This window comes from Melozone crissalis, unplaced genomic scaffold (genome assembly GCF_028551555.1).
Source record: "Melozone crissalis strain CALT ecotype California unplaced genomic scaffold, PUWL_Pcris_2 ptg000026l_1, whole genome shotgun sequence".
NCBI classification, from domain to species: domain Eukaryota; kingdom Metazoa; phylum Chordata; class Aves; order Passeriformes; family Passerellidae; genus Melozone; species Melozone crissalis.
In genome coordinates, this window is record NW_026535804.1 from 8,808,255 (window position 1) to 8,833,060 (window position 24,806).

General features: G+C 41.1%; 1 protein-coding gene across 1 annotated transcript; it reads left to right on the forward strand.

Moving 5' to 3' along the window:
• Positions 1 to 268: 268 nt before the first annotated feature.
• On the forward strand, positions 269 to 23,473 carry TOM1L1 (target of myb1 like 1 membrane trafficking protein). The gene is made up of 15 exons (XM_054278840.1): positions 269 to 354; positions 437 to 521; positions 2,622 to 2,700; positions 8,562 to 8,711; positions 8,978 to 9,097; positions 10,618 to 10,725; positions 11,296 to 11,412; positions 14,238 to 14,371; positions 17,694 to 17,754; positions 19,146 to 19,260; positions 20,010 to 20,106; positions 20,560 to 20,638; positions 21,466 to 21,553; positions 21,833 to 21,905; positions 22,850 to 23,473. Exons 1-15 carry the CDS (start codon positions 297 to 299, stop codon positions 22,908 to 22,910), a joined length of 1,425 nt encoding a protein of 474 aa, XP_054134815.1. The 5' UTR covers positions 269 to 296; the 3' UTR covers positions 22,911 to 23,473.
• The last annotated feature ends 1,333 nt before the right edge of the window (positions 23,474 to 24,806 follow it).

A 24,806-nucleotide genomic window follows, 5' to 3' on the forward strand; every position in this document is an offset into this window, starting at 1 on the left:
TGTCCCAGGAGAGCCCGGGTGGGAGCCCTGTGCCAGGGGAGCCCGGGTGGGAGCCCTGTCCCCGGAGATGCCCGGGTGGGAGCCCTGTCCCGGGGGGTGCCCGGGCGGGACCCGACCCGCGGGGCGGGCGGTGCCGGTGCCGGGATCGGGTCGGAGGGGCCGCGGCCGCACCTGGAGGCGGCCCCGCCCGAGCGCAGGAAGGGAGCGCCCGGCGGGGCGGGAGGGAGCGGCCGGATCCGGCGGCGGGGCCGCGGCTGCCGCCCCGCAGAGCCCGCGGGACGCTGCCGGCAGCGGCCATGGCTTTCGGGAAGGCTCCGCGGGACCCGTTCGGCACCGCCGTGGGCAGCCTGGTCGGTGAGTAGCGACGAGCGGAGCCCCCGCGCCCTCCCCGCCGTCCCCGCCGGGCGCTGACCCTCGGCTCCCCTTGGCCTTTCAGAGCGGGCCACGCTCGGGTCGCTGCAGACGGAGGAGTGGGGACAGTTCATGCACATCTGCGACGTGATCAACGCCACGGAGGAGGGGTGAGCGAGCGGGCCGGGGGCTGCGGGGCGCGGAGGTGGCGCCGGCGTCGCTCGAGGGCAGGGCGACATCGAGCAGCCGGCGTAGGACGCTGGTGTGAAGTGACCCGAAACGAAATAGCGCAGGGAGCTCGTGGCTTTGGCTCCCAAGGAAAAGCTTTTCCCCATCGGGGCTTTTACGGATTAGGCTCGGAGGTTCTTCCCCATAGACACACGGTAGAGCAAAGTGGTGACGAAGGTTTCTTATCTGCTCGTCATGCTCTGCAAACCCGCCTGGAAAAAGGCTTTGAGCGCTTGGGTGCCTACAACAATGTTTAAAACTCTTGGCTTTCGCCTTGGAGCTCGCCACCGTGCAGTGTCTGTGGCAGGCTGTGAAGCGCGGGTTGGATCCCGTGCAGGGAGATCCATCCCATCCAGGTGTGCTCCCAGGACTGAGCTGGTCTCTTGCACCAACAGCCACAGCCAGGTTTGCTCAGCCGCTTGCTGCTCTGAACTTCCTTGTTTCCACCTGTAAAAGGGGAAAAAAGGAAACTTGTTCTCATGTAATGTCTGCTTCAACATTGCATCTTGAGAACTCATTCTAGTAGGGGCATATTTTAACACTAGCTAAAGAGTTTTCTCCAGAACAATGAGGTATGGCTTACTTTCTGCGCAGGTGTCTTTTTTACTGTATCAACTTTTCTCTTCTCTCCTTGTTTTGGATTCCATGCTCTCACCCGTGGTTCTTAGTGCTTAGAATGTCAGTAATAATGACTTCCTTCTGGTTATTGCCATAAGCAACAGCACGCTTTGACCCTCAGTGTTAGTTTTTATGTAAAGTTTCCATGCAACAGAGCCTTTTTTTAAATAAACTGTTTCCTTTTGTGCACAGCTTAAGCTTGCAGAGGAGCTCCTTGTAACTTCCTCCTAGGCAGCTACTACTAGTCACAGTCTGTAACAGAATAGTAGGAGCAGCAGAACTGCTGCATCTAATTAGGCAAATTGTTATTTTAATGCAATATCCAGCTCCTGACCAGAGCATTTCCAGATGCTTCAGTGGGGGAAGCAAATGGGACTGGGATTGTAGAACAGCTCTCTAAAAGGGAAACTTCGCCACTCCTGTGCCATCTGTCACTTGATGCTCTACTGATGTGCCTGGGTATGGCATATGATTAAGAAAAAGAGAAATGTGTCCTATTTTTTTTTCTTTTTTTTTCTCATGAAGTATAGCACTTCAAACAAAGAGATGCAGTAGTGGTAAACACCCACCTAATTTCATTGACTTTGAAATGTTTTCAACAAAGATTTCTTTGAGTTTTTTTTAAGTGAAACATTGTATTTGGGCCTATTGCTCCACCTTAGATTCTAGAGAGATCCTAAAGAGATGTTAGGACATCTTGTTTATGTTGATCATGAGTGTTGGGCTGGCCCTAATAATTGTACACTATAGGCAGTCCGTATTAATGAGGCAAAACTGCTTCCCACGTGTGATAACCTCGATACCATCTTCCACCCTTTTCCTCCTACACAGATAGTTAAAAGATATGGGGTGTATATATAGAAATGAAAATGTCTGGGTTAGAATGCCCTTGTCTCTTGGCTGGAGTGGATTGTCCATGCATCCCTGGTAGTTACTCAGATGAGTTAAGTGCATCCTGCAATTATAAGATTGGAAGTTATCCATGACACCCCTACTCCTGACAGCACTCCCAGGAGAATATTTTCTAATTGCATCATGCATGAAAGCTGCCAGTCAACTCTTGATATATCTGGCAGTTGATATTTCATTTCATGGCAATAAAAGCTAGATATGTAATTCTATTCTACAACAGTGGAAAAACATCATTTTGGAGCAGACTTTGCAGAGCAAAACTTTATCTCTGCACAAGTCTCTGGAGTAATGCACAGTCTGCAGTAACAAACCTGATTCACTGCTTTGTTGTTCTGCTCCAGTGCTGAAGAGATTTTGCTGAAATCGATGGGGCAATTGCTCTGGTTTTATGTGGGTGTAAGCACAGGGGTGGATTTGGTCCTGTGTCTCAGGCTGGTATTTTTGGTTCTTGGATGAAGTTATGAACTAGAAAACATCACTGGTAACTTCTCCTCTTTCATTTCTTGTCACAGGCCTAAAGATGCAGTTAAAGCACTGAAGAAGAAGCTTTCAAAAAACTGTAACCACAAGGAGATCAGGCTTACCTTGTCTGTAAGTACAGCTATATTTATATTAATTAGACACTAAGAAGGCAAACAGTCTAAACGATAAGGTGGCATGCAAATTATCTCTGACACAACTCTCCAGGATGTTTTCAGTCTTTGTTGTTTGTGTGTACGGCACTGCCACAGTGCAGATCAGATGGTTTGTTGGCATTCCATGGGCTCCTGGGTGATGCAAATTCTGGTGGCGAGGTGGGTAGGGAGATAACTTGTTCTGTGTAAAAGTAGGATAGTTCTTATTTGCTCCAGTGACTGTCCTGCGAGAGCCCCACCTGTTTGTGAGGGACATAGAGGTTAGGATATTACATAAAAGCTGCATTTGGCCATTCTATTACTCACCTTGTGGTGCTGATCTTAGTCAGACTGAGCACAGTGTGCAGCACTGGTGGAATGTGTGATACGTGCTTGGTAAAAGGAAATGTTATCACATATAAATGATAAACTTGAAGGAAAAGGTAACCATGGTGAGTTAAGTAAGGGAGCAAGAGGCAGAGTGAGCTGTGTGAAATTCAGATGTTATGCCTAAAGGCTGGAGTGTCTGGGAATATCCTCACTTGACATGTGGCCTCTGGAATCTGACAGTGTTCCTGAACTGCCCCAGGGTTTGGGGAGCTGTTGTGATTTCAGTCAATGTAAGATTTACTGGAGTATGTTAATGCAGGAAGTTCCAATACTGTCCTAAGTCCTGAGTTTCTGATTTGAATTACTCTAGACTACCAGTAGTGCTACTGTGACAAGAGTCATATCTTTTGTAATTTAGGTTCTTGAGGATTTTAGCTTTTTGTTAATTGGCTAAAAGTATTTTCTTCACCATTTCCTTTTTTGAGGTTTTAGAGGCCTATCTGCATCACTTTGAGTACTGTTACTCATAGGTTTGGTATTTGTTGTGCAAAATCATAGTCTATATCAAGATGTGCTGAGAAGTGATTAAAGAAGATGGGTGATGGATAGGGCCAAATTGTAGGTCGCTTAGCAATTGCCCAAGTGTCTCCTGACAAGTTAGAGATGCAGATAATTGTTAAACATGTCAGTATAGACCTCTAGCTCGCTCTGTTTCCGCACTTCTTCCCTGGCTTCCTCCTCCACTGTCTCATGAGTCACATTTTTGTGTGTTCTGTGTGTTTGCATAGTGGGAGCCCTGGCTTTGCACTGTACCTGCCATCCCTGTGTCAGCTCTGTCTCCTGCAGCGAGGTCCTGTTGTGACCATCTGACATGGTCTCTGCTGATAACCCAGGGTTTAGGCTTGGGAGCTGTTCCTTGAGTATTTACAGTGCAGATATACCCAAGGTGACACTGTAGCTTAGCTTTTGAGTATGTAAAAGTGTGAGAAGGAGCTTGAGCCAGGTCTATCCAAGGAACAACTTTATCACACTGACCTGGGAGCTCGTTGTATTGCAGACAGAGCACACGGCAAGCTCAGCTGGGAGTGCAATTTCTGTTCTGTTCCAGCCCCTTTCTCTGTCCTCACCCTCTCCCCATGACACCTGTAACTTGCCCACCAGGCAGTCACATTTTCTTGGTCCAGCTGCTGTTTTCTGTTTGCAGAGTTCTTATCCCTGTGTCCTTTAATCTTTTTTCCTTATTTTTTTAAATTTAAATAAGTTCCAGCCTTTCTTCTAACTCTCTCTTTCTAGTTTTAGTTCTTGCATAATATCTTTTATACTTTCTCTCTCCCTGTGCCTCTGGCTTTTTTCCTTTTTCTTTTTTTTTTTTAACCAGTACTGCCGTTTTTTTACCAGTACTGCCATAATTTTAGCATGTGTAAAATCTTTTCCTTTGATGACCTCATTGCTAGCCGTGTGTGGCTTTTACATTTCCCACATCACTCTTCCTATGTGCTGTATTTTCTGGTTTTATCTTCTTAATTGTCTTAATGAAATTGTTCCTGTTTTCCATTTTGAAATTCTTAGATGACAACAGCAATTAACTGCAAATGGAAAAAAAGAAATAATTTTCAATCGCTGAAACATAAGCTGTTCCCTCCCTGTGCAACTCTCATCTCTTAAAAATTGTTTTCCTCACAGAGTTTTGCAAAAACAAGGGGTTTTTTTTGGATGAACTGTTAGTGCCTGTATTTCTTTACAATAAGTGTGGTCCTCTAGCTTTTGAGACTCTACATCAGATTGTCTCTCCTACCTACATTGGATAAAACTAAGACGTATCTACAAATCACATTTCTTAGAAGTGCACTTTGATCCACTGCTAACTATTCAACCTTGACATCCTTGAATTTAATACTTGTAATGAAGCTGCTTAAGGAGCTCATTCCCAGAGGATGCACATGGAGTGGAGTGTGGAAATCTCCATGGAAGCAGCTCGACTGCGCATGTCAGCCCTGATTTTGCTACTGGATGTGTTGAATCTCAGCAGTGTGTTCCTCCTCCTCACTCTTGGATGATGCTTTATTTACTCGGAGGAAGAGGGCCGAGTGCCAGCTGGATGATGTGCTGGCTATGGCCTGGCTTCAGGTGCTCTGAGCTGCTGAGGTTCCTGTGCAGTCACGTGGATGGAGGTGTTTATGTCAGGCCCTGGAGTTGCCTCATGCTCAGGCTTTGATAACACCGAGAGATCAGGGCTGGCACTGGAGGTTGTGCAATCAGAGTGAAGGGGATTAGAACTTTCAGGCAGGAATCCAACAGACTGTGTGTGTGTGTGTGTGTGTTACTTGACTTTTTATTGCTGGTCGACTTGAGGTACATAAATTCTGTTTATGTAATGAGTACTGAGACAGCTGTTCAGTCACCTGCACAGAGCTCCCTTGGTTTTGTAAAGCATTTGCTGCAGCGCCCCAATTCTGATCCCTGTAAGGTCTCAGGAGCTGAGCAGCACATGGGGAAATTGTTTATTGAATGTGTTCCTCTCACTCCTGCATTCAAAGCAGTGGGCAGAAATTTAAGATTAAATTACTGTTTCACCTTCGCATTATATTGTTGGAAAATATTTTAAAGGAAGTCATTTTCCCACAGAAATTGTGGATGCCCCATCCCTGGAAATGTTCAAGTCCAGGTTGGACTTCACCTGACCATTCACCTGATCTAGTGAATGGTAGGGGAATTGGAACTAGTTGACCTTGAAGGTCCCTTCCAACATAAGCCATTCTATAATTACCTAGAATAAAATTTTGACAGGTATTTTTTCCTAAGAATATTTCCACTTATCCTTTTAATTGTGTGTAATTTTTTTGATGCAGAAAAAAATCAGCATGGTACATGTGGCCTTCAGATTTTAGTTTGTTAAATTAGCATTCTACAAAGCAGAGGATCTAAAAAACAAAAGCATGAGGAAGTCCTCCAGCTCCTCAATTAAAAGAGTACCACTCTATTTTATTATACTTTATGGTATATGCTGACAAAGAAGAAAAGAAGAAGACATCAAGTGGGAGCAAAAGAAATCCAAATCTCAGTGTTTGAAATGTGAAATCTAAAAAATTCAAGACTTCTGAAAATTCAGTGTTTTTGAAATGCTGAACCTTGATCAAGTGTTCCCAGGCCCTGCACTGTAATTGGTGAGTGGCAGCTGAAAGAGCTGCTCATACCGGTTTGGTTTAAATGCTGCCCTTGGAAAGAGCACATTGCAGTTCCAAACCTCATCTGGGCAGGCATCAGGATGTGTTCAGGATGTGTTCAGTGGAGTGCAATCCTGGAGACGGATTAATGGCTTGTTCCCCTTGAGTCAGAAACGGGAAGAAGCAGGCTGTTCATCTGGGTATTCTTGCAGCCACCTGGGGCTGAGAAGGGTCCCTCACAAGCTGCACCCATTGCTCAGCTTTATGAACCAAATCTGGCTGCTGTAGATGTGCAGTGAGTCTTGGAATCTGAGTGAGGTCTCTGTTGATAAGGTACATAGCTGACCTTCTGCTGTACTCACCAACTTCTCCCATTTTTTGTTTCTGCTTCACAGTTTAGCTTCACCTCTTTGTAGATGCCTTTTATCATTTTAGTTTTGTGGTTCGGTCCTGTAAACCAGAAGCCTTGGGTTACGCAGTTTGCATCTTCTGCTGAGTGCAGATCTCTGGGATCAGTTATCCTGGAACGCACCAGCTCTGTCGATTCCAGCACTTCTCACATCCTGTTTGCCATTGACAGGAAGTTCAATGGTTTGATTGAAGTTGATTTGCCAGTTTTGTTATTAAAACGTGTTTCTGTTGAGTTTCCATTGAGCTGTGTGGAGCAGTGGTTGGCTTGGCCCCCTTGGATATGTTCCTTCCAGTGGAAGTGGTTGGGACTGTGAAATCCTATTTGCACCATAAATACCCATGTTGAAATTCTAATGAAAGGTGTTATTAGCATGAAAGTGGCTTGTTCATTAATAGTCCAGTTAAAAATAATTGAGTCAAATTCTTCTTTTTCTTATACCAGCTTGGTTTTTCCCTGAGTGAGTGGGCTGGGCTGGCATAATTGTGTGGAGGATCCAGACCATTAGTTCAGTGCTTTCATTCAGTGGATAAATACTCAGTCCCCTAAGTAGGGAATTAATAATAGGGAGTAATACAACAATTTTCCCATGCACTGGGTTGAAAATATTTTACACAAAGCATCTTTGAAGTACTGCACAGGCAAATGACTTGGCTTATTAGCATATGTTTCATGTACTCTCTATGAAAAGTAATGTTTTGAGCCAAGATTTTTTTGTAATTATCTTTAAGTTAGCTTTTTGCACAGCAGTCTGTCAGTGTCTCTTTGTTCTACCCTGTTTTCATTTTGGCAATATATTTTCTTCTGGTCTTCAGCCTGTTGTCCTGTAAGTTCCTGATCACAGTGGGAGAAAAATCCGTGAGTCTTGAGGCTAAAGAATGAGTTAATAAAATGATTTCACTTAGTCAAACGTAGTCTGCTCTCAATAGGAAAGTATACTTAACCTACTTTTATTAAGATCACCATATCATCCCTTTAAACACTTGCATCCTTTTGAGAATACATTCTGTCTTGTGACATGATTCAGGGGAAATTTTGTCTCAACACCCATGACATTTTGCAGCCTTTTGTTAATGTCAGCCCTTTGCTTTCACCTTTCTATCTTCCCTCTTAACGTTGGGAGTGAAAATGAAGCTTCAATTGAAGAGAGAGAAGCACAAGAGTGACAATCCCTGTGTGGGTCATCATCCATCTTTAGATTTGGGCCAGGCAAGATGAGTTCTATTCCTGGTTCTGCACCTGATCTGATTGATCCCAGTTTCCTGCCAAGTCCCGGGTGACTGGGATGTAATGGCAGTTTTTGACATCTCTTCTGCAAAATGAGAATTGTAATCAGCCACCTCCAGATGTACAAGGGAGAAGTGTTATGTCATTACCACATCCTGCTGTGTTTGATAGGGCAGGCACAGTGCTTGCAGGGATCCTGCTCTGAGCATTTGAAGCATGTTTTTGGAAGCAGACTTCCCTCATGGAGATGAATCTGAGAATTGGAACATTTCAGCTCATCTGTTTCAAATTAATGTGACCTTTGAAACACATGGAGAAATTGTGCTCCAAGTTGGTGAATTTGTTCTTTTCTATTTTATCATTAATCTCTCACTTACAGGGCAGATTAGAGGACAGGCATTTAGTAATCTGATTGTCTTCTCTTGCAGAGCTCTTCAGAATCTGTCAGACCAGGGTACCTATGTGCTAGTGAATTAATTCTATTGCTGAACCTGTGCAAGTGATTTTTTTAAAGATATTGGCAGATTTCCTGCTGTTAAGGTACCATGTGTTCAGTAAGTGCTGTGACCATGCTTCATATCCATTCCTACTCTTCCCTACAACTACTTGAAACAAATTAAACAAACAAAAAAAAAAAAAAAAAAGCTGTCAAGTTGTGGGTTTTCCCCCCCTATTCTTTGTGTAATCAAAGGGGTTTTGTGTGTGCAGCTGCTTGAGATGTGTGTGGAGAACTGTGGCCCAAGATTCCAGTCTCTAGTTGTGAAGAAGGATTTCTGCAAAGACAAGCTGGTGAAACTGCTGAACCCGAGATACAACCTGCCCATTGATATGCAGGAGAAAATCCTGACCTTTATCATGGTGAGTCTGGAGTAAACTGTGGGTGTTCACAGAGTCTCTGCCATGTGGCAAATGTTTAATTGTGCAACCTGTGTAAATCCTGCAAACCTCTTTTGAAAGCACGCTTAACTCTGGAGCTGTTGTGGTTCCTGTTGCACTGAATGGAGTTATCCAAAGTGGAAGAAGGGAATGACCTCTCTTTAGGACCATACATTTTAAAAGCATTTTCCTGACCCGCTGACTGGCCGTTTCTGTGACTGTTACTGTCCCTGATATTTCAAAACCAGGTTTGGGCACGAGGTTTTCAAGGGATGGTGGATGTGAGCGAAGTAAAAGAAGTTTACCTGGAATTGCTGAAGAAAGGAGTGGAATTTCCATCCTCTGACACTAGCAGTGGTGGATCTAAGGTGAGGATACACAAGGACATTTCAGAAATGAGATGTGTTAATTTTATGGGATGCAGAAGGCGTGTTTGATCTGGGTTTTTTTATTTAAATGCTTCAGGGCAGAATATGACCAAATTACTTAAGCACATGTGCAGGAATCAGTTTCAGTTGTAACAGCTAAGATACCAATGAAGAAACCTGAACTATAGAGTAGTTTATTTCATTTTCAAGTACAGATTCATGGTTTTGTTCTCAGAAATGAAGCATCTCTGTCTTGAGACTTTAAAAGATCTGTGCATGCTGTTTGCTTCAAAATAAATGAGTGCTTAGTGCTCCAAACTTGTCAGCTTCTGAAAGCCTCAACAAAAATGAGTAAGGTTTTCACAAAAACACATACTGTTGAGAATATGAGCATCATCTATCTTTAAGATTAAATGGAGAGATATAGAAATCTATAAGAAAATATTATTGTCTGTGTATCTCTCCAGCTTTGCACAGTAAGCGTTATTTAAGCCTCTGTCATAGGTAGTATTGTGTGGCATTTAGGACATTAAATATAAGTATGGTTTGAACATTGTGCAGCAGCTGGAAATACAGTACATGGTTTAATGCCATTCTTTCTAGATTTCTTTTTTTTTTAAAAGAAGAATTTTCACAAGAGCTTTGGGCAGTGTGAAAGCCATCCATCACTGTGTGGAATCTTGCAATTATAGAATTTGATGTCTATACTCGGAGCAGACAGGAATAATTCAGATTTATCCTAAGTTTGATCTTCTGGTTGAATAGTGGAGTACACAAAAGCTTATGTATTTAAAGGTTGTTTCAACAAGCTCTGTGAAAAATGCTCTCAATAGATACTAATTTTTTCCCTCACCTGGTGCATTAGAGATTACTTTGTCTACCTAATGTACTTGCCAGTAAAAATCAGTGGCAAACCTTCTGTTTGTCTTAGCAGACCTGAGGACAGTTTTTACCTTAGTCTTCAGGAAGTGAAGGGTTTGTAGTGTATAGTGCAGGCTGGAGTTTACATTTGAAGTTTTTTATTAGTCAGTTCAGATGCAGTGCCGGTGAAGCTCCCTCAGGCTGTTTCTGCTTTTCAGTCCAGGAGACTTTTGTGTTTTACCTGCTGCAGAGACCCAAACTTGGCCCTCCAGCCTTTCTACTGCTTCCAAGCGTGATCACATTCCAAATTGTCCTTCACTGCAAAATTGCAGTGGCACTCTGGGAAGGACTCTCTGCTCTTAGATGGCTTAATTTATTCCTTGCTAGCCTGTTCTTAAGCCATTCCCACTTCATCCTGCGATGGAACTTATTTGCAAACCCTTTCTAAAAATATTTGATTTCCAAGCCTCATTTCATCACAAAATGTCCATTAGATTTATTTTTTTTTAAATAGGACTTGCTCAAGAAATTCCCTGGGAGCACTGATGATGAGGAGCGTATAGTCTGAGATGTGTAGTCTGAGAGATGTTCCTCTCTCAGCAGGAGCAGAAGTTTTGTTCAACCCAAGCTCTTGGTTTTTTTTTTTTGTGTTTTCACAGATTTCATCCCGGCCTTGTGCAAAGTCATCCCCATCCTCTGCCATTCCTGCCAAACGTTCCTTCCTGCCTCTTCCCGCAGGCCCAACGTTGTTGTTGACTCCGGAGCAGGTGCAGCACTGCAGGTTTAGGGGAGGGTGGGTCCGCCTGGGGTGTGCTGTGAAAGTGTGGCTTGAGCAGCCTGGGTGCCCCTGCAGGGACCCTCAGTGCTGGCTTTGTGCAGTCACTGCTCGACTGTGTGGATATCTGATTGCATCTTACAGTGCCCTTATGCAAATTGATAAAAGCTGGTTCAGAGATAAGCGAGAAAGCCAAACTTATTTCACGTAAGGCTTGTGTGAAGAGGTTATTATAAAAAGCAGGAAGGAAAGGACAGCTCTCTTGCATGCCTGCTTGCCCTGTATGTGAGTAAAAGGAGGAACAGGGACATCAGTGAGAGGGATTAACTGTAAGAAAAACAAGTAGTGTTATCAGGCTTGGATCTTAGTTTGAGTGCGCATTTAAAAGCTGAACTAATTCTATTCATTTCCATGTCGTGTTACCAGAGTAAAACAATGCTTAATAATAATAATAATAATAATGCTTGTTATACCTAATGGGAAAGAAAGTGTGTATTAGAGGTAAAAATTACTCTACTTGCTCTGTTCACCTACACAATATTCTCCTGTTGAATTCCAACAGATTGGGAAACTGTACAGTGAACTGGATATGGCAAAAATGAATGTGAGAGTCATGTCATCAATATTGAAAGAAAATGTTCCTGGCTCTGAAAATCCAGATGATATGAATCTTTTACAGGTACATGATAATTCATTGATGGGGCTATTGGTTTGGTTATAGTTGCTTTTTAAATTGTTATATCTTGTCTTTTAACAAGATATCTGAATTCAGATTGACAGATGGAACCCAAGAACAGGTTTCTATCTCTCATTTTGCTCAGCTTTCTTCCATCTCCTTCACCTTCCCTTTGACATCTTGATAGTCAGGAAAGGACAATACAGCTTGCAATGCAAATTTAAGCTCTAGGGAATTCCAGTGGCAAAGGAATTTCATAATGGAGCGTTCTCTGTTGAGCGTGTTCTGTCAAACAGCCCCGAGAACATTCCAGCTGGAGAACAGATGATGACACAGTGTCACTCTCATATCCATCCTGGAGTTTGCAGAGCTCTCTTCATTATCACCACTCCCTTAGGGGCAGACTGAGGGCTGCTGAAGAATATGAAGCGTTGGCTTTGTGTGTATGACCTCAGAGACTGGGAGCTTGCTGTGCCACAGAGGAATTCATGTGCTCTGTAAGTGTAGCCTGAAGGAGGTGTATTGCAATAGTCCAGTGATGTGACAGTGAACCTGTTCATGCTCCTTCTGTGATATTATGAGCTTATGCTGTATTTTCCAGTTCAGAAATTAAAAGTACAGTATTACTTCAGCATTGCAATAGTGACCTATGTTAATGGAAGCTTTTCAGTTTCACGTTGTCTCTGAGAACTTAAAAAGCTTTTACTGCATCCTTCTGTTTCTAACCTCACCTCCAAACTGCTACAATGAGGAAGCATTTTTGACAGTTTTGCAGCATTTGGTGTTTTGAAGAACTGATCTAATTTTTGCAAGCCTTGTGTGCTTCTCCTCCCCGGGGTAGAAATTCTCCTGTGCAATGAACCCTGACTGGGTGCTGTTGAGAATACATTGATGTATTATTCTTGACCACCTCTGTCCAATCTCTGAAAAGGCTGGGAAACAGAAAAAGGTTGTCTTTTATTTCCTGTCTCCTGCCATGACACTTCATGTGTGGGTGCACAGATTGAGCTGCCCACAGTAAACCAGCGGATTCTTACTGACACTCCCAGTAATAAAAGTGTTGGCAAAAGGTTGAGGACAGGGTGTGGAGTTTCCATATGTAGGAGAGTGAATGAAAACTCATTCCTTTCACTGTTGTTCTTTCTGTTCTTTTTCCCCTGTGCAAGGAGTGGTGTAAAACATCAGGCACGGCCGGCCTGTTCCTTGAACAATGCTTAATGTTCTCTTTTTGTTTGTGGCACTACCTGTAATGCTTGGATTGGACTTCTGTTGACACAGAACAAAATCCTTTTTTAAAACAGCTGCTTGTGTAGACTTTGACTGAGTTGGAGACATTGATTTTAGTACTTCAGATTATCTGGATCCCTCAATAAAAACTGTAACAAGGTGAACTTGATCAGTGTTTACAGTTCTTTATAGTCATTAGTGGTCAGGCTCCTCTCTTTCCCCACCCTCTTTTGGACAAGGCTTAAGATATCATATTTCACTGGAAATAATGTGCTGGCCAATAAATAACTGTAGTTAAAGAATAGTTCAGGATCAGCCAAGAAGAGTAACAAACTTTTGTACTGGATGGTGAATAGACATAATGAACAAATAGTGGATGGATGTGCAGGAATTTGGGTCCAGATCAGCAGCTGGTAAGAATTAGCAAAATGTATTGGAATTACTGGTGACTGTTATTCCAGCTGTTACTCCATCATTGTAAAATCCAGTTTTCAGACAAATCCATGCCTGAAATTAGTATCTCAATTTCCTTGTCTGCTGAGTATTGATACTTGCCAGTCTGTAATGGAGTCTTTAGAAATGCACATTTTTTTAAAAATGAATCACATAGTAAAGTGTGCAGTTGGGGAGATTTTAAATGTAATTACAGACATTAGGGTGAACACAGTTTTGTGTGTTTTATCCTGGGCTGTGAAGCTACAGTACTGAAAAGTAGAGCACTCTGCAATCCTGACACAGATTTAGCAAAGGGGTGCAAATTTCTTTTTAAATAAATAATTGATTTACATGAAGTATTGTCTTTTTCTGAGGAAAAATCAGATCACTTGGAATATTAAAGCAATTTCTGAATAGTAGTGTGCAAAGAGAGTCATTTCCCCCCTCGCTTTTTTCTTGTTTCTTTAAGCAGAGCCAGCCTGCATTTGCCAGTGTTGTATGAAGGAGAAAAAATGTTGGCTGAGTTAAAGTTCCTGTTGCTAAAGAATTTGTTTCTTTGAACATGCAGAGTTTGCAGAGTAATATAAACAAACTGTCTTCCACTTCACCAGGCAATAATGCAAAATTCTGCTTAATAAACTCTCATAATTCTCCTATCTGCTGATTCTCTTAAGGTTTGTGTTACTTTCTCAAAAATCTATAGATTAAGTTTATCCACTTAAACGAATAGTTGGAGCTTGAGATTTTCACAGAGCACTTCTGACCTTTAGACTAATATTGTCTTTTCTTCAAGCAGACATTGAACAGGATTATGTCCAAGTATCCTGCTGAGTTTAATCAGCTTCAACCAGAAGGGGGTCTCTGTTATTTTGCAATTTGTAATTTATGTTTTAGAGACACATATATCTTTAGAAAGGAAGGTGGGTCGAGAGGTAGAGATTGTGTAGGAGTGATGTGCTGGGAGCTGTGACCCTGCATTGCAGAGATCAAGGACATGGACATTGTTCCATTTGCAGTGGTTGGTACCTGTGTGGTTTGTGTAAATTAAGGAATGTTCCCTGTGATTCTATAGTGCTTGAGTGTCTTACCATTCATCTCCAGAACCGACACACTGAGAGACCACAGTTACAATTTTTAATTTTTTTCCCCTCCCTTGCCTTGGGCAGAAATTGTACAAGACCTGTCGGATGATGCAGGAGAGGATCATGGAATTGTTGGTGACAGTGGAGAATGAAGATGTAATTGTTGAGCTAATACAAGTAAATGAAGATCTGAATAATGTCCTCCTGGGACATGAAAGGTAAGTGCAGGGCCTCTCTCCTGACATTTGGAATCCTACCTGAATAAATACACTTATTGGAGAGATGCTTCCTATGCCTATTGTTGATCCTCCCCATGGAGACAGATTTTATCCTAAAATTCAGAAAAGAAATATGATTGGGAAAAGAGAAAATTATGTGTTTCCTGCCTCCTAAACACCTCAGAAATGGTTCTGGAAAGTAGTTAGGAAACATTAGAGTGGTGTAAAGCGAGTTAACAGCATAGGCAAGAAATCAGATGGAGGCACGCAAAAATAATTTCGAATTTGACATCCCTTTTTTGGCACAGTCCAGTGAATTTGTCAACAGCTGCTCCAAATCCTTTTGTGCTGGTGCTTATCTCTGTTAAGTGTCTGCGCTTCCAGAAAAGAATACTTGTCCTCCTTCCTAAACAATTTTGACAGCTTTACTGCAGGAATTGGCCATAGAGCAGCCTTCTGCCTCATTGCATGCTTAGGAGAGTTGCTTGCTGTTCTTAGCTGGATTGAAACATGGTGTTCTGCTTGTCTTAGAGGAGAAAATGTTTCTCTCTTTCACACATGAAAGCACAGCAGTACTGCTGTTGACATCCTGGGTATTTGTCTGTTATGGCACTGGTAGCATGACTGCATGCTGGCAAAACTGAAATTAGTTTTCAACTTAGAATTCCAGTGCTGCTCCCCAAAATATAATATGAGTATACTTATGGAGAGTGTTCTGATTTAATAGGAGATACCCTTCCATATTAAGAAGCTGATCTCTTCCATGGCTAAAGAGTGTTCTAGGAATCATTATGCATCAAGTGCAATTGTTTTGTATTAAATTTAGCAAATTTGTATAATTTAGTAATCTTTTCTTTTTAATCCTGTTCTGAGTGCTTCACTGAAAATATCAGTAATTCTTCTAAGTGTCAGGCATAAACCTTGGGCCTAATCATTACAATGTTAAGTTTTCATTTACTCTTTAATCTTGTTTACTGTAGTGTTGGTGGATTTTACAGCAGCTATCTTGTAAGAACTGTGTGATCACTTCCTTTAGGAGGTTTTTCCTTTTAATAAACAAAAAGGGAATTTTATTCAGCTTTCTTGTAAATCCACTGAAATCAGATGTGGACTTACATTTTTGTTACAAGTGATGAATACTGTTAAGGCCAGGAGTCCTCAAACTGTGAATAGGAGTTTATGGATATAATTCAATAGATTCCTCACTAAAGATATGGCGAGGGAAAGAATTATTAATTTGGACAGAAAACTACTGTATTCTAGTAATGTAATGCTATGGTTTGTATGGTACAGGTCTCCCCGAGTGCAGATCCATTTCACTTCAGAGTGGATAAGAATAAAAACGTATCTGGTTAATTTTGTGTTGCATAAGATTTGTTCTTTGTATTTCCCCCTGAACAATGAGGTGTGTAAAGGGCCAGCTGCTTTTAATGAGCTGCATCTGTTTCACACTGTGCATGTTGTTGGAGGATGAGTTGTGCTGCATTTTCTGTTTCTGATTATTAATGTAGAATCCAGATTATTAATGTAGAATCCAAATTAAATCCAGAGCAATCTCAGCTGTGCAACCAACAGCTCATGTGTGTAACAGTGCCTCCCTCTAGTGTCTGCAGCTTCTTGGTTCTTTCTTGATTTCGGATAAATACTTTCTGCTCTGCAGTTGGAAAGGTATTTTTACTGCTGTTTCTTTATGCATCTATGCTCTTTTTCTGGGCTTCCCTAGTACAGTGACCCTGAATAGCAAATGCAGTTGGATAAACTGTCCATACATCTGTCCAGACAACTCAGGGCTCCTGGTGCTGAAACACAGTGACCTTCCAGATGTTCAGTGTCACCTGTGTGGGTCTGCTCTGGACCCACAATAGCACTGCTATCGCTCCTAGAAAATACGTATTTATGCAGATGGAAATTTTTTTTGTTTCCATTTTTTTAAAAATTCTTGCAAAGGGCTGTGTGCCACAACAGGTGTGTGGCTTGTCCTGGGAGGGCATGAGGGAATGCCCAGAACTCTGAGGACAGAAGGCTTCCTGGGACTCAGCTGGAAGTGTTCTGGTCAGAAGGAATTGGATTTGGCGCAGTGGATGTTCACAGTTACCTGCCTGGTGTGAGCACAGACAAACTGTCGGGACTCAGTTCATCCCTTTGGGAGTCCAGAGTTGCTGGGATCCCTGCCAGGGGGCTCAGAGACCCTGGCACACAGCCCAGAGCACCTGTGGGTTTGATTATGACCCCTGGAGCAAATTACCAGCTTTGTATGAAGACCTGAAAGCAGCAGAAGTTTAAGCAGCGTAATAATAAAATTATCACTAGATGAAAAAGTAAATTTTGGGGTTTTTAGAATAGGGGTTTTGGGAACAAGATGGAGGGACTTGGCCATGTCCAGCCTTTCTTCTTCTTCTCTACCTCCATCTTCTGCTGTGATGTTGGCACTTTTGGATTGGTTTAGAGTAGAAACTCATTGTCTAACATAGGTGATGTGTGTTGGGAAGTAATTGTAAACATGTTATACATAGTTTGTAGTATACAGAGATAACACTGCCCCGAGGGCAGTCAGTGTGCCTGGAACTGTTCTGCTGGACAGACCTTGGCAGGGCAGGAGAAAAATTTTTATAGATAAGATACAAAAACAACTCTGAGACCAAGAACTGAAAAACTCCTGTTGGGATTTTAGCTGACTAGAGACTGGAAAAGTACAAAGCCGTGGCTAATTCCAAGTTCTGCACCTGCTAGATAGTGTGTCCTTGGGCCTAGCTGTAGTAGGATAACAAACAGTGAAAGAGACATGAGAAAAGAGAGATGTAACCCCTAAGGAATGAGGAAGAGTTCATGGTATAGTTTAACCAATAGATTGCTTGGCTTACAGAATATTCATAAGCTTATTATTTGCTGTATAAGTGTTTGATGCTTTCTTCAATAAACTGGACCTGTGATGAACCAGCTGGTGTCCTGGTCCCCTTCCTTCGACAAACTCCAACTCGTTCTTTGAATGTGCGAGCCAAAACAGAGGCTTTTCACCTGTTCTCTTCCGAGAACAAACCACTGCCAGAGGAGCCTTGGGTTTGTTTAGGAACAAGCAGATGGCTGTCTCCAAATGTGGGGCCAGGAAAAAACCGGCTGGTGTTGGTTGTAGGAGATAGCAGGACCACAGCCCCGGAATGGGAGTCAGATTGCCCATAAAGCCAAGTGCCCCAGAGACAGCGCCTGGAGCGCTTGTTTGGTGCGTCTGGAGTCTTTTGAGAATCAAAAGTTGATTATAACTGGTTTCATATTCTTCTGAAGCACAGCACAGGCGTGTAAGAATGAACATTTAACTCTTCCACAGGTTCTCACGGAACAGAGTTCGCTTCCTGGAGAACCAGAGGATACAGCGGGAGCGGGAGGAGGTAATTAAGGATGAGCTCCTGAGCTGCAGGATTGTGAACATTCCTTTTACTCTGCCTTGAGAAAAATACACTTCTGATACATGCAGAATTTTATTCTCTGGTTGAGAGGTACCAGGAGACAGCAAAGTGACACTACTCTTACTGATTTTTCCAAAGTCTCAGTTGCAGAATTTCATGCAAATTCATGTAACTAAAGTAGAAAATAATGTCAAATGCATGAGGGAAGCTTGGGCATGAAAAATGAGAGAGAAATTTATTCAAATGCTGATTTATTGCCTCTCCAGCTAAGCACAATTATCTGCCATGCAAAAAATGAGAAACCATAGGTTCTTTTCATTTGTTTCCTGTTAATGATCCAGAGACTGAAATACTGCTGCACTTTGAGAATTCACTTCTTCTATTGATTTTTTTTCCTGAGTCAAAGCTTTTTCTGAATTGTGAATAATGGCTTGTAGCAAATCTTTAATGACTGTCCTTTATTGATTGATAATTACGGTTGTTAATTATATTGCCCGAAGTAGTTTTGCACATGTTTTGCCTTCTTCTAAGCCATAATTTTGCAGTCATCTGGGACTCAATGTGAAAATGCATTTTGAATGCTGAAATACTGCTGACAATTATTAAAAAAAGGTAGAAGATGATCTTGTTTTCCTTGAAAAGCCACTATTACTACATTCTGATTATGTAGGTGGGTGGTTTTGCTTGATGGATCCACTGTTGGGTCCAAATGGTGCAGTCTGTGCATTTTTATATTATTAAGCAGACTCTGAGTTTAAAATGCATCATCTTTTATTCATTTATTTTTCATCTGGTGTTACCAAACCTGTATGATTCAAGCATGTGGTTTTATTAAACCTGTGGCTGGCTATGTTTTAAATTCCAACACATTCACAGGAGAAAGGAAGGGAGCTCTTTTCTGTGTCCTAGGAAACATTATTGTAGTTTTGATTTTTGTTTTCTATCCAAAAAGGGACTGGAAAAAATCAATCTCCTAAGTACATATCAAATCTCATTAACACAAGTAAGTAGCATGAAAAGAATTGTACAGGATTGATCAGAAAATCAATATCAAACCTGTATCTAAACGTTCAGAATGGCTTTATAGAATTGAATACTTTCTATTTTCTACTTCAGAACTGGTTTTCTTTACTTTTTGAAATTGATCTTTTCTGAAATGAGTATTTTATTTCATGGGTTGAATTTCACACACACAGAGTCCTGATCTTCTCTTATACTTAACAATTTTTAATATTACGATTTTAAAAGTTAATGTTTTGTGAAAACAGCGATTTGCTTAAAACTATGCAAGTTTGAAAAAACAATGCAAATTCCTTAAAAAAACAAAACACCAGGAAAAACCCCACATAACTTATTCTTTTTCAAATGTTAAGCTGCACAGGAAACAGCCATCTGCTCCCTCAAGTGATCTACTTGGCCTCTCCATAGATTCTCCATCTTCTGGGTCTGCAGTGCTGCAAAGGGACCCTGCAGTGTCTCCTTCAGCAAGTAAGTGGTGAAGGAAGTTCCCTTCCACCCTGGTTCCCTAAAACCCACCAGAGCTTAGTGGAGGAATCAAGAAGTTCCTTGTAAGAAAGAAAAAAAAAATTATACTCCTTAACTTTAAGGATGTTCTTTACATTTTCTTAAAAGGAGAATTGAAATGTGTCCATAGGAGCAAAATTGCAAGATATTGTAAGGTTTCCTGTAATTTTTTTATAGTAATCTTTCTCCCCTTTTACATAGATTTGAGCAATAGAATATGCTCTGTTTTCTACTGCAGTGAGCCTGTAAAACACTCTGGTAGCTGCTTGTTCTGTAGACTTGGCAGGAAGAAACAGGAGTTTTTTCAGGAGTGTTAGAAGGACTTGGCTTCAAGTACCCTGAATTACTATTTGCAGTAGCCCCTCCTTTACCTGCTTTAGGGAAGTCCATATGCTAAAGTTAAAGGTGTGAATGTCCCCCCTGGGAATACTCCCTAGATTTCAATTTTAATCCTTTACAAATACCAGCAAGAGTTTTAAGTGGTATCTGTCATGTAGAGCTCTGCTGATGCTCTAAATACAAAGATAAAATCCTTGGATCTAAGAATTTTCAGAGTCATTAAAACTTTGCCTTTCATGTGGTAAACAGCAATCCATTTCAGAGCTGTGTAGGCCTTCCAAAGAAAAACTTTACTCTTTTAGTGTTCAAAGTACAACTAGCTACTTTTGCATAATAATGTTTAAATTACCATTAATTATCACTTTGAATTTCAGATGGCCTATCTGCACACCCTGAAGATAAAACCAGGTCTCATCCATCAATTTACCCACAGCTGGATTCAGCAACTCCTACAAAAGCTCATCAGTCCCTGTGAGTAGTCTCTTATCAAGGAATGGATTGCAGATCCTTAGGGGTATTAGTGCTCTATAATTCATCTAATGAATATAAGAATCTCTGAGGACACAGACTTAACTACTTTTACATATTAGTCAAGTAAAACAAGTGAAAATTCCCTCTGTGCTCAACATTGTTTCAGAGGATTCAAAATACACTTATGCCTGCATCACTGTTTTGTCATGGACAGACATAAATGTAGCTGACTTTTGGCAGGGAAAGGGAGAAACATGAAAAAGGTCAGGAAAAGGGTTCAAGACAGGGGATGTGTCCTTATAATTCATGTGCATGGGCCACTGGTCCATCTGCCCATGCTGCTCTCAGTTGTAACACACAAGAAAGGCTGACCAGCCAAAAAAATGTTGGAACAATCAGAATAAACAGTTTTGATAGTTTCTTACTTATATTCAATGTATTGCTCTCTCCTAGATTTGCAGCTGAAGCACAAAACAATAGTTTAAGCAGCCCAGCTGGACACACATACAGCAATGTGAACATCTATAGCAATGTGAGTAATACTCATGTTTGGGATGATCATTCTTGTCTGGCAGCTGTCAAATGAGAACTTCTGGATTTACCCCAACTGCAAAGATCTCTTTTGTGGCCCTTCGCCATACCTCAGGGAATATTCTACTTGGTAAACAGGTCAACTTTCCTCTTTTGCTGCCACAGATCCTAATGTGGAAGCCTGTTTCCTTGGGTCCAGCACAATCCCAGGGGAATTTGCAGAAAGCTCTTGCTCTATTATTTAATTTGTTGCTATGCAAAGCAAGCTGAGCTCTCCTCCTGTTGCCATGATGTTACTGTGGTGTACTTTCTATCACAAATAAGATATTAAAAACAAACATACAAAAAAACCCCAAAACCTGCAAAGCCCCCACAAAAACACAGCCCACGAAAAAGTCACTTAAACCCCAAGTACAGTGCAGGACGAATGTCATGCTGCAGAGAAACACCCATGACAGAAGGAGTGGAAAGAGCCTGAAGGGACTTTGAGATAATGTTATGAAGGTAGTATGAAATAGAAAAGATTAGAAGCAGCTCCCAAACAAACATGCATAGTCCTTATTTTAAACTGCAAATAAAAGCAGATGTTTGAATCTGTGTGGTGGAACAAGTCACACAGAAGTAAATTATACACATGTGCTATAGAAGACTAGGTGTTGCTTTGAAGGTTGTGTGGAGAATGAAGATTAATTGGGTTGCTAACTGTTGGCCTTGGAATTTTACCTGCAGTAGTCAGAGAGTTTAAAGATAAGCCCGCAATTATATAAGTTAGGTCAAACCAGTCCATGGAACAATCTGTTTATGCATTGTTTTGCTTGATGTCCTCAGTTGACGACTCTTTTAAGCCCAGTGCCTCTGAACCCAGTAAGTCTGCAGGCTGGACAGACTGTGCCATCAAATGGACCATCACCAGCAGGTAATAAATACTGCAAATCATGCTTCCTTTCATGCTTCCTTGTCTTGTTAGAACTTAAAGCCTTTACATAATGGCTGTCAGTGACTAGGAACAGCAACAGGCATTGACAAAGTCATATTGCTCATGGAGTCCATTACACATCTGTCCATTTCAGCATGTAAAGCAGCTGAATCTGTAGCAGATAATGTGCTGCTTTTGGGAAGACACAAAAAACATGCAGTAATCCTGCTTTTCATTCTCATTTGAATCTGGGTGTGTCTGTGTCTCTTTATTCTACAGCTACATCAAAGAACAAGTCACAGTCGCCTCATTACTATGAAATAATGGAATTTGATCCCTTGGCTCCCACTGAGTAAGTAACATTTAAAATAGAATTTTAAAATTCTGTGTTACCAAAGGCAAAATGTCTTTTTCTTCTGAGAGGAAAACCAGACCACTCTACTTAGGCTGAGTTGACTGACCAGCTGCATCATTGATGTAAATGGCAGTGGCTGCATTTTGTATGATTTCTTCAAATATTTCTGGCACAACCAATTAAGGAATAAACTATAGTGTGTTCACTAACTGGCATCTGTAAAAATGGAAGAGAAATGCTCTATCAAAATTACTAAAATCTTATCCAGTTATATAGAAAGGTGAAGGAAATATAGTCAGGGTCCTGCTGGAGGTAGCTGATTGAACTTCAGCACAGGTAGTTCTGGAACAAGGTAACAATATGAACGGGAACAATTCCTGTTCATAGCAATTGTTTTTTTTAAAGAGTGTTTTTCTACTGCATATGAAAAAAATCCTTAATTTAAATATAAACTACAAAAGGGAATGGATGCTGTGTCTCTCCAGAAAACCAAAATAGTGAGACAGCAAACTAATACAAAACCCAACAGATGGCAGAACTCCCCTTTCTAACAGTAAATTGCAAAAAAAAAAAAAAAAAAAAAAAAAACTGAGCTATCTGTACAAAACTTATTTCTGAGGAGCCACTGTATTTTGAGATAGGGAAATCTCAACAAAGCTTCCATTGTTTTTTTTAATTAGTGCAGTAATTGCACAGTGGTGCATTTGCCTTTTGTGTTCTGCAGTTCTGTTCCCAAACTTGTTTGAACAAAAGTGATAGTATCCAGAGGTTCCTCATTAAATGTACAATCAGATAATCAGAGCAGGGATGGCTCTTTGTTTCCATGGAGACCTGGGCATCCTGCAAGGGAAGCTACACTGTAAACTTTGGGCAGGATTTCCCTGGTGCCATTTGTCAAAATGAAATGTGATGTAGGAGTCATCCTTCTCCTCCTCTTTCAGAGCTATTTATGAAGAAATTGATGTTGTGCTGAAGACAGAAGTTAAAAAGAACACGGACTGAAAGTGGAGGTGGAATCCTTTCCTGAACACTCTCTAGTGCTGGTCCTGTGCAGTGCTTCCTGTAACTACAAGTGAATAACAGAAGAGGTTTTGCATTTTGACACAGTAATTAGTGTTGGAGTACAAAGCTGTGTGCAAATTGAAGAGTTACTTGGCTCCTCACCTTGACAATTTGTCCTGAATGTTCAGCTGTCTGCTCTTCAAGGTCACCTGCGTGGTTATTTTAAAGTATTTTGGGTGCCTGTAAAATGTGACTTGCAAATTCACCTGTGTATGAAGTAAGACTTGACACCTGGCACGAGTGAAAAAAAGACACATTATATTCACAGAAACTGCAGAATCCACTTTCTCTTTTGGCCTCACTGCTACGTTCATCTCCCTAGAAATCTATGAGGGTGTTTTGAGATATAAATTTTTTTCCCTAAAATTGGCCTCTTAATAGATGTCTGAAGATGTGCAGTGTTACTTGCTTACATCCTTAATTCAAATTTTCCTTTATTTTCTTCCTAAAAACCCACAGTATAGTTGGATTTTTGTCTTAGGAAGAACCTAAGCTGGGACACAAAGTGCTATCATCAATAATCAACAGGAAAAAAACCTTATTGTTCCTGTGTTGTTGTTGTTACTTTTCTTTACTCAGTAAATATTGGAGGGGGATCAGTTGTTTCTTTCAATATTCCTGCCCTGCAGAGATTCTTCTGGTGAAGGAAAAATTAATCATCTACAATGCAGATGAGCAATAGTTACCCATTTACTTTAATTAAGTTGTTTAATCCTGTTAATAACTGTTTTATCTTTTAGTAAGTGCCTTATCTATTTTAATGCTGAATGTAAACTGTGCACTTTAACAGGTATAGTTCTCTGAATTTATAGCTGATACAAAATTTGAGAACTTAGTTCATATTCTTACCAGATAAGCTAATTTTTTGTGAAATAACTGCATTTTAAACATTCCTTATGTTAACTTTTAAGGATAAGAAGTTCTCAGCTGCTTTTGCAATTTTTATAGCATAAAATTCCAAATAAAAGCAAATGCTTACTGAGAAATAAACTCTTATTGCTTCCAAGTTTTTCTCTGTGTATTCCCTGAAATATAAATGTAGGTAGCATTGAAAGTATTTTAGTGTGAAACTGTGCAGTTTGCTGCAGGACCATTAGAACAACACCCTTCTATCCAAAACACAACCTTGAAGGAGTCTGGGAGTTTTTTAAGTTGAGGTGAAAAGGTGAGTTGCTTTACTCTCATTTTTCTTGCTCATTTGTAGTGGTCTGGACAGCAGCCTGAGAAAACAGCTGAAAATAGGATTGGAGGTGGATTGATTTAATTTTTCCCCTATAGCTGGGTTGTATTGGCAGAATTCCCACAGTGAAGGGTAACAAATCGAACTGGGCTGTTGCAGTGTAATCCACAATGGGCGGCTGCTGACGGAACTCTCCGTGTTTGCAGCAGCACAATGGTTATGGGATTAGCAGGGTGACCCCAACATCTGGGAAGGATGCATCTGACTCCATGATAGCAGAAGGCTAATTAATTACTTTATTATACTACATTATTCTATACTGTTTTACACTACATCTAAACTGAAACTGAACAAGAACTGCACAAAATCTCGTGACTGTCTCCTGACTGAGCGTCAACTTGCAGAGATTGGTCAAGAAAAAACAAAACATACCAGAATCCAATTTCCAAATTCCTTCAGGTAAATAATCTTCCAGCACATTCCACATGTTCACAAAACAACAGGAGCAACAAATGAGACAAGAATTGTTTTGATCACTCTTCTCTGCTTCTCTCAGAGAATGTGAATCCCACAAATGGTCACAGAGATGGAAGGGAACTGGCTAGTGACCAAGGTTAGAGCTGGTGTTACAGGGGGAATGTGCTCAGTATTTGTGC

What these genes read in the sequence shown, in the direction of transcription:
- TOM1L1 (XM_054278840.1), top strand. Translation starts at nt 297, where the DNA reads ATGGCTTTCGGGAAGGCTCCGCGGGACCCGTTCGGCACCGCCGTGGGC. An exon ending in TGTTGTTGACTCCGGAGCAG is followed by an intron (nt 10,726 to 11,295) that starts GTGCAGCACTGC and finishes GAATTCCAACAG; the next exon opens with ATTGGGAAACTGTACAGTGA. An exon ending in GATCCCTTGGCTCCCACTGA is followed by an intron (nt 21,906 to 22,849) that starts GTAAGTAACATT and finishes CTCCTCTTTCAG; the next exon opens with AGCTATTTATGAAGAAATTG.